Raw genomic sequence first — 18010 nt, forward strand, 5'->3', positions numbered from 1 at the left:
ACAGAATGATCCGAGCAGCGCGGGCAGCGGCTAGTCTATCCCAGGGTCACCTGATCTGGCCAGCCAACCACTGCTATCCACGTGTAAGGGTACCACGTCATGCTGGGTGGAGTGCAGAGTCTCCTGGCTTGTGATTGGCTCTGTTTCTGGCCGCCAAAAAGCAAAACGGCGGGAGCTGCCATTTTCTCGAGCGGGCGAAGTATTCGTCCGAGCAACGAGCAGTTTCGAGTACGCTAATGCTCGAACGAGCATCAAGCTTGGACGAGTATGTTCGCTCATCTCTAATAAAAACCATAAACATGTCAGGTATCGCCCAGACCCAAAATACACAATCAGTAACTCTGCAGTGAACTCCATAACAGAAAACAACCCCAAAATGGTAGCAATGAAAACATCAGTGCACCGGGGACCGGATCAGTGCACGATTGCTAGTTCAGGTCCAGCTTGATTGATCCAGCTCAGGTTGATTAGTCATGTCTTGACTAACCTCCATTTGTAATTACAAGCTTGGTGTGTGATGTGTTTATGTTGGCAGCCAGCCTGACCCAGCTTTCCCAAGGTCCTGAATGTTATAATTGTTTTTTCAGCAAAACCACTCAAATAAGTGATTAACCAAGATATGATCCAGCTACAGCATTCTCTTCAGGAGGGTCTTCAGCAGGTTTTACAAAATATTGTGTAGGGGGCCGGTTACTCAAACCCACCTTGTCAGCTGCCTAGAAACTGCCCTGGTATAACCCCACTAAGGGAGACAGAAACCCAACCTCAAGATTATCCCTCCATCAGCCTCAGCAGCTCTTGTTCCATCGGTCTCATCGCAGGGAGGAGGATACAGTATTTGTCGAATGGCTTAGACATCAGTAGATACAGTCTATGCCTCACCTGTTGTCCCGACCGTAGAGGTAACATCTCCTCCACACTCTCTAGAAGACTGAGGAACATCTGTCACGTTTATGAAGACCATCTCAGGCACGTAATCCAGGAGCCATGACTGGTAGACGGTCACCAGGGAGTACACCCCAGGGCGGTACTGAAGGGCACAGCTCTCACCCCAGCTGACAACTCCAGCCTGGTACCAGGAACCCTGCACCTTACATACCAGAGGTCCTCCAGAGTCTCCCTAGAAAATAATACATTTCTGATCAGTGGGAAGCGACCGGCAAAGCGAGATCAGTATCAGGGTTGTCTGGATGGAGCAGGTGACATGAGCAGAGGTGACCAACTTCTATTACTAGCACTGAGCAATTACTAGCACTGAGCAATTTTTGCCTAAAAATCTCCAGTACCGGCACCTCTCCTGCCCATAAATTCTTCTTCCACCGGAGCTCCAGGACCTGACACAACCAATGCGCGGGGAGGGGGGGCGGGGCAGTGTTTGTAAAATAAATAATCATCACCATCTTTTCATATAGAAAAGATGAATCTCTAAACAGGATCTACATTAATTGTAGGTTCCTTTTAATCCTATCATTTGGCTCTACATCTAGAGACAGAGATACATCGAGAATCCTATTTCCCTGCAGACTGCGTGTGTAGTCTGGACCGCCCCCTGATCTCTCTATGACAGCAGTGAGACTACACCAGACTCATCTCTGCTCCTTACAGCCTCTTGTGAAGCAGAAAGGTAAAGGTGACTCAGTGAATAAAATGGTGACTGTAACAGATCAGCCAAAGGTGAGAGGAAAACCCAGCGCAGAGACGTCGTGTTGGTGGCTCCCGGGATCAGACATAAATATCTCAGTACTGATGAGGAATCACTGACCTGGCACGAGTCCTTGTTCCCCTCCTTGTATCCGGCACATATCTCATAATCATGGATCAGTACAGTGGTTGGAGCTTCTGGGGACCATATATGGTACATCTGGTCACATGTGTCATGGTCAATCAGAGGGGTCATCACCTTCTGGAGGGTCTCAGGATACGGTAGGTTCACTGAGGAGAAATATCAGCTGTAGCTTCCATGTCAGGACTTGATAATGGGGATATAATTAGGGTACGTTCACACACATCAGGTTTGGTTTATGGGAAACTCAATATGTGTTTCCTCCAGGCTGCACATGTATGAGCTCCATACAACCTCCAGAACCTCCAGCTGGTTCAGGCTGAGACCCAGAATTAATTAAGGGTTTTGAGAGGCTCCATCTAGAATGAATCCAGACCACAACATTTATAACAATCATTGCTTGCAACACTAACAAAAAAACCTTGGAAAGTAAGTGACCCCCCACCCCACCCCCATAGAGCTAGGTGACCAGGATGCTGGACGCACAGGAGGTCATTTACTAAGGGCTCGAATCACGTTTTCCCGTCGCTCTACCCGAATATTTCCCATTTGCGCTGATTTTCCCTGAATTGCCCCGGAATTTTGTCGCACGCGATCGGATTGTGTCGCATCAGTGCCGGGTTGCACGCAACGGAAATCGGGGGGGGGGTGTCTGTCCGTAAGAAAACCCGGCGGATTCGGAAAAAACGCCGTATTTTTAAAAAGTGTCGCTTGACACGCGCTTACCTGCACCCACGATAGCTTGGTGAACTTCAGTGCACTCCGACGGAATTCAGCGCAGCAGCGACACCTGGTGGACATCGGGTGCACTGCCTTAGTGAATCGCCAGAAGACTCCACTGAGAACGCGCCGCTGGATTGCGACAGGTCCGGGTAAGTGAAGTCAGTTTGGAAGCAATGACCTCTCCACATTTATAGTCCACGGCTCTTTATTATGAAGATGGTCCTCAATATTATCTATATGTCTCATCTCCCCTTGTAGGTCGATAGTTGGTCACAATGGATGGAGAATCTGCTCTATATATAGATAACATTACTCACCCCCGGAGGACGTGTCCCCCCAGCCGGTCACCCAGCAGTCCATGCCACAGGGGAAGGTGACAGATGCATCCGGCAGACACACCGGCTGAATATATTGGGTGTAATTGATAGGACTGGAGAGCTGAACCAGAGCGATGTCCCCCATGTCCCCCACATTTGTGTATTGTGGATGTGGGATAAATTGTCTCACTGTAGAGAGAAGTTCATGAGGGTTTGGCACAGCAAGCTGATACATTCCCAGGTGGACCGTGTAGTCCCGGATCGTCCTATGAAGGAGAAGGTTATCAGTAGATGATTCCAACACTGTCGGATAATCAAAGCAGGACCAACTCCCCACAACTTACCCCATAAAGCAGTGTGCAGCAGTCAGGACCCACTGGTGGGAGATCAGGGACCCCCCACAGATATGGGAACCTTTATACCAAAGACTCGCCTGCCAGGGCCACTCTCCATCCACAGAATCTGAGCCCCCAACAATCCGGTTGGAAACTTTTTGGACCCCACATCCTGGGGAGGCTGCGGAAATTCCGGACAAGGAAACTGGAGAGAAAAAACATTAGAATCAGGGACATCATCTTCTACAAATGGAAAGAGATCTCCAGCGAAGATTCAACTCCTCATCATTCCACCCTTGAAAAGTTGAAGGTCTCTACATGATTTGTTTGTAAGACAAATTTTGGCTAATATATGGAACCTAGGCATAGATAACTTGGCTACTAGGCAGCATCTATGTTTAGTTGGCTGGGCTAGTGTGTGGAGCCTAGGCTAAGATGATTTTGTTAATTGGTGGATCTAAGGCTTATATGACTTGGCTAGAATGGGGAACCTCGGCTTATATGGCTTGGCTAGTTGGTGGAGCCTTAAATTAGATGATTTGGCTAGTTGGTGGAACCTAGACTTAGATGGCCTGGCTAGTAGGTGAAGCCTAGGCTTAGATGACATGGCTAGTAGATTGAGCCTAGCCTTAGATGGCTTGGCTAGTAGATGGAGCCTCGGTTTAGATGGCTTTCCTAGTAGGTGGAGCATAGGCCTAGATGGCTTGCCTAGTAGGTGTTGCCTAGGGTTGGATGGCATGGCTAGTAGTTGGGGCCTAGCCTTAGATAGCTTGCCTAGTTGGTGGAGCCTCGGCTTAGATGGCTTTCCTAGTTGGTGGAACCTAGGTTTAGATGGTTTGGCTAGTAGGTAGAGCCTAGGCATAGATAACTTGGTTAGCAGGCAGAGCCTATGTTTAGTTGGCTGGGATAGTGGGTGGATCCCAGGCTTAGATGGATGAGGTGGAACGAAGAAGGTTAAATGATGGGAAGGAGCAGCATCCTTTAGCTGCTCAGTCCAGACCAACCCAATCAGTGAGACACAATCTTTAGAACTTAATAAAGAACATCTGCTCAAGAACCACAGTTCATCCGGATCACCGTATATTATAAGGGTAAATTCAGTTTAGCTCACACATTAGAGCAATTATGGGCAGTTGCTTATGTTTCAACTTCTGTTTCATGTGTATGGGGCATGCCCATGGCTGGACCTAGTTAGAAGAGCTGAAGATGCCTCCTAGGATGATGCCATCACCCTCCAATAAGTCAATAAAACACCATAAAACACCAAAACTAAAGTGTCAGTAATAGATGCACAACATAGAAGACAATCAGTGATATATGGAGGAAGAGGTGAATACTGATAACCAGGGCTCCAGGAGACCCACTGGACCATTGTAGGCTAGTCCCAATGTTCTCAGTACTAATGTATATCATAGTGTAGCTGCCCTGCTGATGGCTAAATATGAAATCCCAAGACTTACCTATATTCAGCAGAAGTATCACCTGTGACATCCTCATGTCCATAGTGTGACAATAGTGAAGAACCTGAGACTCCTCACACCTCGGGGCTCCACCGCCTTCCTCTTCTCATCTTGCTTCATAGAAGAGTAATTATTCAGGTCGTGGAGTAATTTGAGTCCTCAAAATTCTGACATGTGATTGGCTGACACCTCTACCCTAGCAACATAATGTACAAACACCTGAAACACAGGATTTATATGTGGGATCAAATATTTAGGAGGTCACTGAATCTTCTGCCGTCTACATGAGATCCGCTGGACGAGAAAATAATGAGGTATTCTGAGAATGGTTTGCTTTATGACAAGTCTATGTTTTTCATCATAATACAAGTTAGTTTACATTGCTACATTTTGGATATATATTGTATAGAGGTGGCACTTGGTTGATCCAGTTATCTTGGAGACCTTAGTATGGATCTTCTTCACATGTAGGAGCTCAGTAGGAAGTTGTTGGAGAACTAAGCACCAACTAAGCAATTTGTAGTGGACATCATGGAGAACAGATCTTCTGTGGATGAAGAGATTTGTGATGGAGATCATGGAGAACAGATCCTCTGTGGATGTAGAGATTTGTGGTGGACATCATGGAGAACAGATCTTCTGTGGATGAAGAGATTTGCAGTGGACATCATGGAGAACAGATCTTCTCTGGATAAAGAGATTTGCGGTGGACATCATGGAGAACAGATCTTCTGTGGATGAAGAGATTTGCAGTGGACATCATGGAGAACAGATCTTCTGTGGATGAAGAGATTTGTGGTGGACATCATGGAGAACAGATCTTCTGTGGATGAAAAGATTTGCAGTGGACATCATGGAGAACAAATCTTCTGTGGATGAAGAGATTTGCGGTGGACATCATGGAGAACAGATCTTCTGTGGATGAAGAGATTTGTGGTGGACATCATGGAGAACAGATCTTCTGTGGATGAAGAGATTTGCGGTGGACATCATGGAGAACAGATCTTCTGTGGATGAAGAGATTTGCAGTGGATATCATGGAGAACAGATCTTCTGTGGATGAAGAGATTTGTGGTGGACATCATGGAGAACAGATCTTCTGTGGATGAAGAGATTTGCGGTGGATTTCATGGGGAACAGATCTTCTGTGGATGAAGAGATTTGTGGTGGACATCATGGAGAACAGATCTTCTGTGGATGAAGAGATTTGTGGTGGACATCATGGAGAACAGATCTTCTGTGGATGAAGAGATTTGCAGTGGACATTATGGAGAACAGATCTTCTGTGGATGAAGAGATTTGCAGTGGACATCATGGAGAACAGATCTTCTCTGGATAAAGAGATTTGCGGTGGACATCATGGAGAACAGATCTTCTGTGGATGAAGAGATTTGCAGTGGACATCATGGAGAACAGATCTTCTGTGGATGAAGAGATTTGTGGTGGACATCATGGAGAACAGATCTTCTGTGGATGAAAAGATTTGCAGTGGACATCATGGAGAACAAATCTTCTGTGGATGAAGAGATTTGCGTTGGACATCATGGAGAACAGATCTTCTGTGGATGAAGAGATTTGTGGTGGACATCATGGAGAACAGATCTTCTGTGGATGAAGAGATTTGCAGTGGATATCATGGAGAACAGATCTTCTGTGGATGAAGAGATTTGTGGTGGACATCATGGAGAACAGATCTTCTGTGGATGAAGAGATTTGCGGTGGATTTCATGGGGAACAGATCTTCTGTGGATGAAGAGATTTGTGGTGGACATCATGGAGAACAGATCTTCTGTGGATGAAGAGATTTGTGGTGGACATCATGGAGAACAGATCTTCTGTGGATGAAGAGATTTGTGGTGGACATCATGGAGAACAGATCTTCTGTGAATGAAGAGATTTGTGGTGGACATCATGGAGAACAGATCTTCTGTGGATGAAGAGATTTGCGGTGGACATCATGGAGAACAGATCTTCTCTGGATGAAGAGATTTGCGGTGGACATCATGGAGAACAGATCTTCTGTGGATGAAGAGATTTGCAGTGGACATCATGGAGAACAGATCTTCTGTGGATGAAGAGATTTACGGTGGACATCATGGAGAACACATCTTCTGTGGATGAAGAGATTTGCGGTGGACATCATGGAGAATAGATCTTCTGTGGATGAAGAGATTTGCAGTGGACATCATGGAGAACAGATCTTCTGTGGATGAAGAGATTTGCGGTGAACATCATGGAGAACAGATCTTCTGTGGATGAAGAGATTTGAGGTGGACATCATGGAGAAAAGATCTTCTCTGGATAAAGAGATTAGCAGTGGACATCATGGAGAACAGATCTTCTGTGGATGAAGAGATTTGCAGTGGACATCATGGAGAACAGATCTTCTGTGGATGAAGAGATTTGCAGTGGACATCATGGAGAACAGATCTTCTGTGGATGAAGAGATTTGTGGTGGACATCATGGAGAACAGATCTTCTGTGGATGAAGAGATTTGTGGTGGACATCATGGAGAACAGATCTTCTGTGGATGAAGAGATTTGCAGTGGACATCATGGAGAACAGATCTTCTGTGGATGAAGAGATTTGCAGTGGGCATCATGGAGAACAGATCTTCTGTGGATGAAGAGATTTGCAGTGGACATCATGGAGAACAGATCTTCTGTGGATGAAGAGATTTGCAGTGGACATCATGGAGAACAGATCTTCTGTGGATGAAGAGATTTGCAGTGGACATCATGGAGAACAGATCTTCTGTGGATGAAGAGATTTGTGGTGGACATCATGGAGAACAGATCTTCTGTGGATGAAGAGATTTGTGGTGGACATCATGGAGAACAGATCTTCTGTGGATGAAGAGATTTGCAGTGGACATCATGGAGAACAGATCTTCTGTGGATGAAGAGATTTGCAGTGGGCATCATGGAGAACAGATCTTCTGTGGATGAAGAGATTTGCAGTGGACATCATGGAGAACAGATCTTCTCTGGATAAAGAGATATGCGGTGGACATCATGGAGAACAGATCTTCTGTGGATGAAGAGATTTGTAGTGGACATCATGGAGAACAGATCTTCTGTGGATGAAGAGATTTGTGGTGGACATCATGGAGAACAGATCTTCTGTGGATGAAAAGATTTGCAGTGGACATCATGGAGAACAGATCTTCTGTGGATGAAGAGATTTGCGGTGGACATCATGGAGAACAGATCTTCTGTGGATGAAGAGATTTGCGGTGGACATCATGGAGAATAGATCTTCTGTGGATGAAGAGATTTGCAGTGGACATCATGGAGAACAGATCTTCTGTGGATGAAGAGATTTGCAGTGGACATCATGGAGAACAGATCTTCTGTGGATGAAGAGATTTGTGGTGGACATCATGGAGAACAGATCTTCTGTGGATGAAAAGATTTGCGGTGGACATCATGGAGAACAGATCTTCTGTGGATGAAGAGATTTGCAGTGGACATCATGGAGAATAGATCTTCTGTGGATGAAGAGATTTGCAGTGGACATCATGGAGAACAGATCTTCTGTGGATGAAGAGGTTTGCAGTGGACAACATGGAGAACAGATCTTCTGTGGATGAAGAGATTTGCAGTGGATATCATGGAGAACAGATCTTCTGTGGATGAAGAGATTTGTGGTGGACATCATGGAGAACACATCTTCTATGGATGAAGAGATTTGTAGTGGACATCATGGAGAACAGATCTTCTGTGGATGAAGAGATTTGCGGTGGATTTCATGGGGAACAGATCTTCTGTGGATGAAGAGATTTGTGGTGGACATCATGGAGAACAGATCTTCTGTGGATGAAGAGATTTGCGGTGGACATCATGGAGAACAGATCTTCTGTGGATGAAGAGATTTGCGGTGGACATCATGGAGAACAGATCTTCTGTGGATGAAGAGATTTGCAGTGGACATCATGGAGAACAGTTTTTCTGTGGATGAAGAGATTTGCGGTGGACATCATGGAGAACACATCTTCTGTGGATGAAGAGATTTGCGGTGGACATCATGGAGAATAGATCTTCTGTGGATGAAGAGATTTGCAGTGGACATCATGGAGAACAGATCTTCTGTGGATGAAGAGATTTGCGGTGAACATCATGGAGAACAGATCTTCTGTGGTTGAAGAGATTTGCGGTGGACATCATGGAGAAAAGATCTTCTCTGGATAAAGAGATTTGCAGTGGACATCATGGAGAACAGATCTTCTATGGATGAAGAGATTTGCAGTGGACATCATGGAGAACAGATCTTCTGTGGATGAAGAGATTTGCAGTGGACATCATGGAGAACAGATCTTCTGTGGATGAAGAGATTTGCAGTGGAAATCATGGAGAACAGATCTTCTGTGGATGAAGAGATTTGTGGTGGACATCATGGAGAACAGATCTTCTGTGGATGAAGAGATTTGTGGTGGACATCATGGAGAACAGATCTTCTGTGGATGAAGAGATTTGCAGTGGACATCATGGAGAACAGATCTTCTGTGGATGCAGAGATTTGTAGTGGACATCATGGAGAACAGATCTTCTGTGAATGAAGAGATTTGCAGTGGACATCATGGAGAACAGATCTTCTCTGGATAAAGAGATTTGCAGTGGACATCATGGAGAACAGATCTTCTGTGGATGAAGAGATTTGCGGTGGACATCATGGAGAACAGATCTTCTGTGGATGAAGAGATTTGCAGTGGACATCATGGAGAACAGATCTTCTGTGGATGAAGAGGTTTGCAGTGGACATCATGGAGAACAGATCTTCTATGGATGAAGAGATTTGTAGTGGACATCATGGAGAACAGATCTTCTGTGGATGAAGAGATTTGCGGTGGATTTCATGGGGAACAGATCTTCTGTGGATGAAGAGATTTGTGGTGGACATCATGGAGAACAGATCTTCTGTGGATGAAGAGATTTGCGGTGGACATCATGGAGAACAGATCTTCTCTGGATGAAGAGATTTGCGGTGGACATCATGGAGAACAGATCTTCTGTGGATGAATAGATTTGCAGTGGACATCATGGAGAACAGTTTTTCTGTGGATGAAGAGATTTGCGGTGGACATCATGGAGAACACATCTTCTGTGGATGAAGAGATTTGCGGTGGACATCATGGAGAATAGATCTTCTGTGGATGAAGAGATTTGCAGTGGACATCATGGAGAACAGATCTTCTGTGGATGAAGAGATTTGCGGTGAACATCATGGAGAACAGATCTTCTGTGGTTGAAGAGATTTGCGGTGGACATCATGGAGAAAAGATCTTCTCTGGATAAAGAGATGTGCGGTGGACATCATGGAGAACAGATCTTCTATGGATGAAGAGATTTGCAGTGGACATCATGGAGAACAGATCTTCTGTGGATGAAGAGATTTGCAGTGGACATCATGGAGAACAGATCTTCTGTGGATGAAGAGATTTGCAGTGGAAATCATGGAGAACAGATCTTCTGTGGATGAAGAGATTTGTGGTGGACATCATGGAGAACAGATCTTCTGTGGATGAAGAGATTTGTGGTGGACATCATGGAGAACAGATCTTCTGTGGATGAAGAGATTTGCAGTGGACATCATGGAGAACAGATCTTCTGTGGATGCAGAGATTTGTAGTGGACATCATGGAGAACAGATCTTCTGTGAATGAAGAGATTTGCAGTGGACATCATGGAGAACAGATCTTCTCTGGATAAAGAGATTTGCAGTGGACATCATGGAGAACAGATCTTCTGTGGATGAAGAGATTTGCGGTGGACATCATGGAGAACAGTTTTTCTGTGGATGAAGAGATTTGCGGTGGACATCATGGAGAACACATCTTCTGTGGATGAAGAGATTTGCGGTGGACATCATGGAGAATAGATCTTCTGTGGATGAAGAGATTTGCAGTGGACATCATGGAGAACAGATCTTCTGTGGATGAAGAGATTTGCGGTGAACATCATGGAGAACAGATGTTCTGTGGTTGAAGAGATTTGCGGTGGACATCATGGAGAAAAGATCTTCTCTGGATAAAGAGATTTGCAGTGGACATCATGGAGAACAGATCTTCTATGGATGAAGAGATTTGCAGTGGACATCATGGAGAACAGATCTTCTGTGGATGAAGAGATTTGCAGTGGACATCATGGAGAACAGATCTTCTGTGGATGAAGAGATTTGCAGTGGAAATCATGGAGAACAGATCTTCTGTGGATGAAGAGATTTGTGGTGGACATCATGGAGAACAGATCTTCTGTGGATGAAGAGATTTGTGGTGGACATCATGGAGAACAGATCTTCTGTGGATGAAGAGATTTGCAGTGGACATCATGGAGAACAGATCTTCTGTGGATGCAGAGATTTGTAGTGGACATCATGGAGAACAGATCTTCTGTGAATGAAGAGATTTGCAGTGGACATCATGGAGAACAGATCTTCTGTTGATAAAGAGATTTGCAGTGGACATCATGGAGAACAGATCTTCTGTGGATGAAGAGATTTGCGGTGGACATCATGGAGAACAGATCTTCTGTGGATGAAGTGATTTGCAGTGGACATCATGGAGAACAGATCTTCTGTGGATGAAGAGATTTGCAGTGGACATCATGGAGAACAGATCTTCTCTGGATAAAGAGATTTGCAGTGGACATCATGGAGAACAGATCTTCTGTGGATGAAGAGATTTGCAGTAGACATCATGGAGAACAGGTCTTCTGTGGATGAAGAGATTTGCAGTGGACATTATGGAGAACAGATCTTCTGTGGATGAAGAGATTTGCAGTGGACATCATGGAGAACAGATCTTCTGTGGATGAAGAGATTTGCAGTGGGCATCATGGAGAACAGATCTTCTGTGGATGAAGAGATTTGCAGTGGACATCATGGAGAACAGATCTTCTGTGGATGAAGAGATTTGTAGTGGACATCATGGAGAACAGATCTTCTGTGGATGAAGAGATTTGTGGTGGACATCATGGAGAACAGATCTTCTGTGGATGAAAAGATTTGCAGTGGACATCATGGAGAACAGATCTTCTGTGGATGAAGAGATTTGCGGTGGACATCATGGAGAACAGATCTTCTGTGGATGAAGAGATTTGCGGTGGACATCATGGAGAATAGATCTTCTGTGGATGAAGAGATTTGCAGTGGACATCATGGAGAACAGATCTTCTGTAGATGAAGAGATTTGCAGTGGACATCATGGAGAACAGATCTTCTGTGGATGCAGAGTTTTGTAGTGGACATCATGGAGAACAGATCTTCTGTGAATGAAGAGATTTGCAGGGGACATCATGGAGAACAGATCTTCTGTGGATAAAGAGATTTGCAGTGGACATCATGGAGAACAGATCTTCTGTGGATGAAGAGATTTGCAGTGGACATCATGGAGAACAGATCTTCTCTGGATAAAGAGATTTGCAGTGGACATCATGGAGAACAGATCTTCTGTGAATGAAGAGATTTGCAGTGGACATCATGGAGAACAGATCTTCTGTGGATGAAGAGATTTGTGGTGGACATCATGGAGAACAGATCTTCTGTGGATGTAGAGATTTGCAGTGGACATCATGGAGAAAAGATCTTCTGTGGATGAAGAGATTTGTGGTGGACATCATGGAGAACAGATCTTCTGTGGATGAAGAGATTTGCAGTGGACATCATGGAGAACAGATCTTCTGTGGATGAAGAGATTTGCAGTGGACATCATGGAGAAAAGATCTGCTGTGGATGAAGAGATTTGAGGTGGACATCATGGAGAACAGATCTTCTGTGGATGAAGAGATTTGTGGTGGACATCATGGAGAACACATCTTCTATGGATGAAGAGATTTGTAGTGGACATCATGGAGAACAGATCTTCTGTGGATGAAGAGATTTGTGGTGGACATCATTGAGAACAGATCTTCTGTGGATGAAGAGATTTGTGGTGGACATCATGGAGAACAGATCTTCTCTGGATGAAGAGATTTGCAGTGGACATCATGGAGAACAGATCTTCTCTGGATGAAGAGATTTGCAGTGGACATCATGGAGAACAGATCTTCTCTGAATGAAGAGATTTGCAGTGGACATCATGGAGAACACATCATCTGTGGATGAAGAGATTTGCAGTGGACATCATGGAGAAAAGATCTTCTGTGGATGAAGAGATTTGTGCTGGACATCATGGAGAATAGATCTTCTGTGGATGCAGAGATTTGTAGTGGACATCATGGAGAACAGATCTTCTGTGGATGAAGAGATTTGTGCTGGACATCATGGAGAACAGATCTTCTGTGGATGAAGAGATTTGCAGTGGACATCATGGAGAACAGATCTTCTGTGGATGAAGAGATTTGCAGTGGACATCATGGAGAACAGATCTTCTCTGGATAAAGAGATTTGCAGTGGACATCATGAAGAACACATCTTCTGTGGATGAAGAGATTTGCGGTGGACATCATGGAGAACAGATCTTCTGTGGATGAAGAGATTTGCAGTGGACATCATGGAGAACAGATCTTCTGTGGATGAAGAGATTTGTGGTGGACATCATGGAGAACAGATCTTCTGTGGATGAAGAGATTTGCAGTGGACATCATGGAGAACAGATCTTCTGTGGATGAAGAGATTTGCAGTGGACATCATGGAGAACACATCTTCTGTGGATGAAGAGATTTGCAGTGGACATCATGGAGAACAGATCTTCTGTGGATGAAGATATTTGCAGTGGACACCATGGAGAACAGATCTTCTTTGGATGAAGAGATTTGCAGTGGACATCATGGAGAACAGATCTTCTGTTGATGAAGAGATTTGCAGTGGACATCATGGAGAACAGATCTTCTGTGGATGAAGAGATTTGCAGTGGACATCATGGAGAACAGATCTTCTCTGGATAAAGAGATTTGCGGTGGACATCATGGAGAACAGATCTTCTGTGGATGAAGAGATTTGCAGTGGACATCATGGAGAACAGATCTTCTGTGGATGAAGAGATTTGTGGTGGACATCATGGAGAACAGATCTTCTGTGGATGAAAAGATTTGCAGTGGACATCATGGAGAACAAATCTTCTGTGGATGAAGAGATTTGCGGTGGACATCATGGAGAACAGATCTTCTGTGGATGAAGAGATTTGTGGTGGACATCATGGAGAACAGATCTTCTGTGGATGAAGAGATTTGCGGTGGACATCATGGAGAACAGATCTTCTGTGGATGAAGAGATTTGCAGTGGATATCATGGAGAACAGATCTTCTGTGGATGAAGAGATTTGTGGTGGACATCATGGAGAACAGATCTTCTGTGGATGAAGAGATTTGCGGTGGATTTCATGGGGAACAGATCTTCTGTGGATGAAGAGATTTGTGGTGGACATCATGGAGAACAGATCTTCTGTGGATGAAGAGATTTGTGGTGGACATCATGGAGAACAGATCTTCTGTGGATGAAGAGATTTGCGGTGGACATCATGGAGAACAGATCTTCTCTGGATGAAGAGATTTGCGGTGGACATCATGGCGAACAGATCTTCTGTGGATGAAGAGATTTGCAGTGGACATCATGGAGAACAGATCTTCTGTGGATGAAGAGATTTGCAGTGGACATCATGGAGAAAAGATCTTCTGTGGATGAAGAGATTTGTGGTGGACATCATGGAGAACAGATCTTCTGTGGATGAAGAGATTTGCGGTGGACATCATGGAGAACAGATCTTCTGTGGATGAAGAGATTTGTGGTGGACATCATGGAGAACAGATCTTCTGTGGATGAAGAGATTTGCAGTGGACATCATGGAGAACAGATCTTCTGTGGATGAAGAGATTTGCAGTGGACATCATGGAGAAAAGATCTTCTGTGGATGAAGAGATTTGAGGTGGACATCATGGAGAACAGATCTTCTGTGGATGAAGAGATTTGTGGTGGACATCATGGAGAACACATCTTCTATGGATGAAGAGATCTGTAGTGGACATCATGGAGAACAGATCTTCTGTGGATGAAGAGATTTGTGGTGGACATCATTGAGAACAGATCTTCTTTGGATGAAGAGATTTGCAGTGGACATCATGGAGAAAAGATCTTCTGTGGATGAAGAGATTTGTGCTGGACATCATGGAGAATAGATCTTCTGTGGATGCAGAGATTTGTAGTGGACATCATGGAGAACAGATCTTCTGTGGATGAAGAGATTTGTGCTGGACATCATGGAGAACAGATCTTCTGTGGATGAAGAGATTTGCAGTGGACATCATGGAGAACAGATCTTCTGTGGATGAAGAGATTTGCAGTGGACATCATGGAGAACAGATCTTCTCTGGATAAAGAGATTTGCAGTGGACATCATGGAGAACACATCTTCTGTGGATGAAGAGATTTGCGGTGGACATCATGGAGAACAGATCTTCTGTGGATGAAGATATTTGCAGTGGACATCATGGAGAACAGATCTTCTGTGGATGAAGAGATTTGTGGTGGACATCATGGAGAACAGATCTTCTGTGGATGAAGAGATTTGCAGTGGACATCATGGAGAACAGATCTTCTGTGGATGAAGAGATTTGCAGTGGACATCATGGAGAACACATCTTCTGTGGATGAAGAGATTTGTGGTGGACATCATGGAGAACAGATCTTCTGTGGATGAAGAGATTTGCAGTGGACATCATGGAGAACAGATCTTCTGTGCATGAAGAGATTTGCAGTGGACATCATGGAGAACACATCTTCTGTGGATGAAGAGATTTGCAGTGGACATCATGGAGAACAGATCTTCTGTGGATGAAGATATTTGCAGTGGACATCATGGAGAACAGATCTTCTTTGGATGAAGAGATTTGAAGTGGACATCATGGAGAACAGATCTTCTGTTGATGAAGAGATTTGCAGTGGACATCATGGAGAACAGATCTTCTGTGGATGAAGAGATTTGCAGTGGACATCATGGAGAACAGATCTTCTGTGGATGAAGAGATTTGCAGTGGGCATCATGGAGAACAGATCTTCTGTGGATGAAGAGATTTGCAGTGGACATCATGGAGAACAGATCTTCTCTAGATAAAGAGATTTGCGGTGGACATCATGGAGAACAGATCTTCTGTGGATGAAGAGATTTGTAGTGGACATCATGGAGAACAGATCTTCTGTGGATGAAGAGATTTGCAGTGGACATCATGGAGAACAGATCTTCTGTGGATGAAGAGATTTGCAGTGGACATCATGGAGAACAGATCTTCTGTGGATGAAGAGATTTGCAGTGGACATCATGGAGAACACATCTTCTGTGGATGAAGAGATTTGCAGTGGACATCATGGAGAACAGATCTTCTGTGGATGAAGATATTTGCAGTGGACATCATGGAGAACAGATCTTCTTTGGATGAAGAGATTTGCAGTGGACATCATGGAGAACAGATCTTCTGTTGATGAAGAGATTTGCAGTGGACATCATGGAGAACAGATCTTCTGTGGATGAAGAGATTTGCAGTAGACATCATGGAGAACAGATCTTCTGTGGATGAAGAGATTTGTGGTGGACATCATTGAGAACAGATCTTCTGTGGATGAAGAGATTTGTGGTGGACATCATGGAGAACAGATCTTCTGTGGATGAAGAGATTTGCAGTGGACATCATGGAGAACAGATCTTCTCTGGATGAAGAGATTTGCAGTGGACATCATGGAGAACACATCTTCTGTGGATGAAGAGATTTGCAGTGGACATCATGGAGAAAAGATCTTCTGTGGATGAAGAGATTTGTGCTGGACATCATGGAGAATAGATCTTCTGTGGATGCAGAGATTTGTAGTGGACATCATGGAGAACAGATCTTCTGTGGATGAAGAGATTTGTGCTGGACATCATGGAGAACAGATCTTCTGTGGATGAAGAGATTTGCAGTGGACATCATGGAGAACAGATCTTCTGTGGATGAAGAGATTTGCAGTGGACATCATGGAGAACAGATCTTCTCTGGATAAAGAGATTTGCAGTGGACATCATGGAGAACACATCTTCTGTGGATGAAGAGATTTTCGGTGGACATCATGGAGAACAGATCTTCTGTGGATGAAGATATTTGCAGTGGACATCATGGAGAACAGATCTTCTGTGGATGAAGAGATTTGTGGTGGACATCATGGAGAACAGATCTTCTGTGGATGAAGAGATTTGCAGTGGACATCATGGAGAACAGATCTTCTGTGGATGAAGAGATTTGCAGTGGACATCATGGAGAACAGATCTTCTGTGGATGAAGAGATTTGCAGTGGACATCATGGAGAACAGATCTTCTGTGGATGAAGATATTTGCAGTGGACATCATGGAGAACAGATCTTCTTTGGATGAAGAGATTTGCAGTGGACATCATGGAGAACAGATCTTCTGTTGATGAAGAGATTTGCAGTGGACATCATGGAGAACAGATCTTCTGTGGATGAAGAGATTTGCAGTAGACATCATGGAGAACAGGTCTTCTGTGGATGAAGAGATTTGCAGAGGACATTATGGAGAACAGATCTTCTGTGGATGAAGAGATTTGCAGTGGACATCATGGAGAACAGATCTTCTGTGGATGAAGAGATTTGCAGTGGGCATCATGGAGAACAGATCTTCTGTGGATGAAGAGATTTGCAGTGGACATCATGGAGAACAGATCTTCTCTGGATAAAGAGATTTGCGGTGGACATCATGGAGAACAGATCTTCTGTGGATGAAGAGATTTGTAGTGGATATCATGGAGAACAGATCTTCTGTGGATGAAGAGATTTGTGGTGGACATCATGGAGAACAGATCTTCTGTGGATGAAAAGATTTGCAGTGGACATCATGGAGAACAGATCTTCTGTGGATAAAGAGATTTGCGGTGGACATCATGGAGAACAGATCTTCTGTGGATGAAGAGATTTGCAGTGGACATCATGGAGAACAGATCTTCTCTGGATAAAGAGATTTGCAGTGGACATCATGGAGAACAGATCTTCTGTGGATGAAGAGATTTGTAGTGGACATCATGGAGAACAGATCTTCTGTGAATGAAGAGATTTGCAGTGGACATCATGGAGAACAGATCTTCTCTGGATAAAGAGATTTGCAGTGGACATCATGGAGAACAGATCTTCTGTGGATGAAGAGATTTGCGGTGGACATCATGGAGAACAGATCTTCTGTGGATGAAGAGATTTGCAGTGGACATCATGGAGAACAGATCTTCTGTGGATGAAGAGATTTGCAGTGGACATCATGGAGAACAGATCTTCTCTGGATAAAGAGATTTGCAGTGGACATCATGGAGAACAGATCTTCTGTGGATGAAGAGATTTGCAGTGGACATCATGGAGAACAGATCTTCTGTGGATGAAGAGATTTGTGGTGGACATCATGGAGAACAGATCTTCTGTGGATGAA

At 44.2% G+C, this 18010-nt stretch overlaps 1 protein-coding gene across 1 annotated transcript; it reads right to left on the minus strand.

Moving 5' to 3' along the window:
- Positions 1-871: 871 nt before the first annotated feature.
- On the minus strand, positions 872-4661 carry LOC140075693 (serine protease 27-like). The gene is made up of 5 exons (XM_072121871.1): positions 4619-4661; positions 3168-3363; positions 2824-3089; positions 1763-1932; positions 872-1120 (listed from the first exon to the last, which is right to left on the minus strand). Exons 1-5 carry the CDS (start codon positions 4659-4661, stop codon positions 872-874), a joined length of 924 nt encoding a protein of 307 aa, XP_071977972.1.
- Positions 4662-18010: the final 13349 nt, after the last annotated feature.

Source organism: Engystomops pustulosus, chromosome 8 (assembly GCF_040894005.1).
Source record: "Engystomops pustulosus chromosome 8, aEngPut4.maternal, whole genome shotgun sequence".
NCBI lineage: Eukaryota > Metazoa > Chordata > Amphibia > Anura > Leptodactylidae > Engystomops > Engystomops pustulosus.

What these genes read in the sequence shown, in the direction of transcription:
- LOC140075693 (XM_072121871.1), bottom strand. Translation starts at nt 4,661, where the DNA reads ATGGACATGAGGATGTCACAGGTGATACTTCTGCTGAATATAG. An exon ending in GATACTTCTGCTGAATATAG is followed by an intron (nt 3,364 to 4,618) that starts GTAAGTCTTGGG and finishes TTTTCTCTCCAG; the next exon opens with TTTCCTTGTCCGGAATTTCC. An exon ending in GGAACAAGGACTCGTGCCAG is followed by an intron (nt 1,121 to 1,762) that starts GTCAGTGATTCC and finishes ATTATTTTCTAG; the next exon opens with GGAGACTCTGGAGGACCTCT.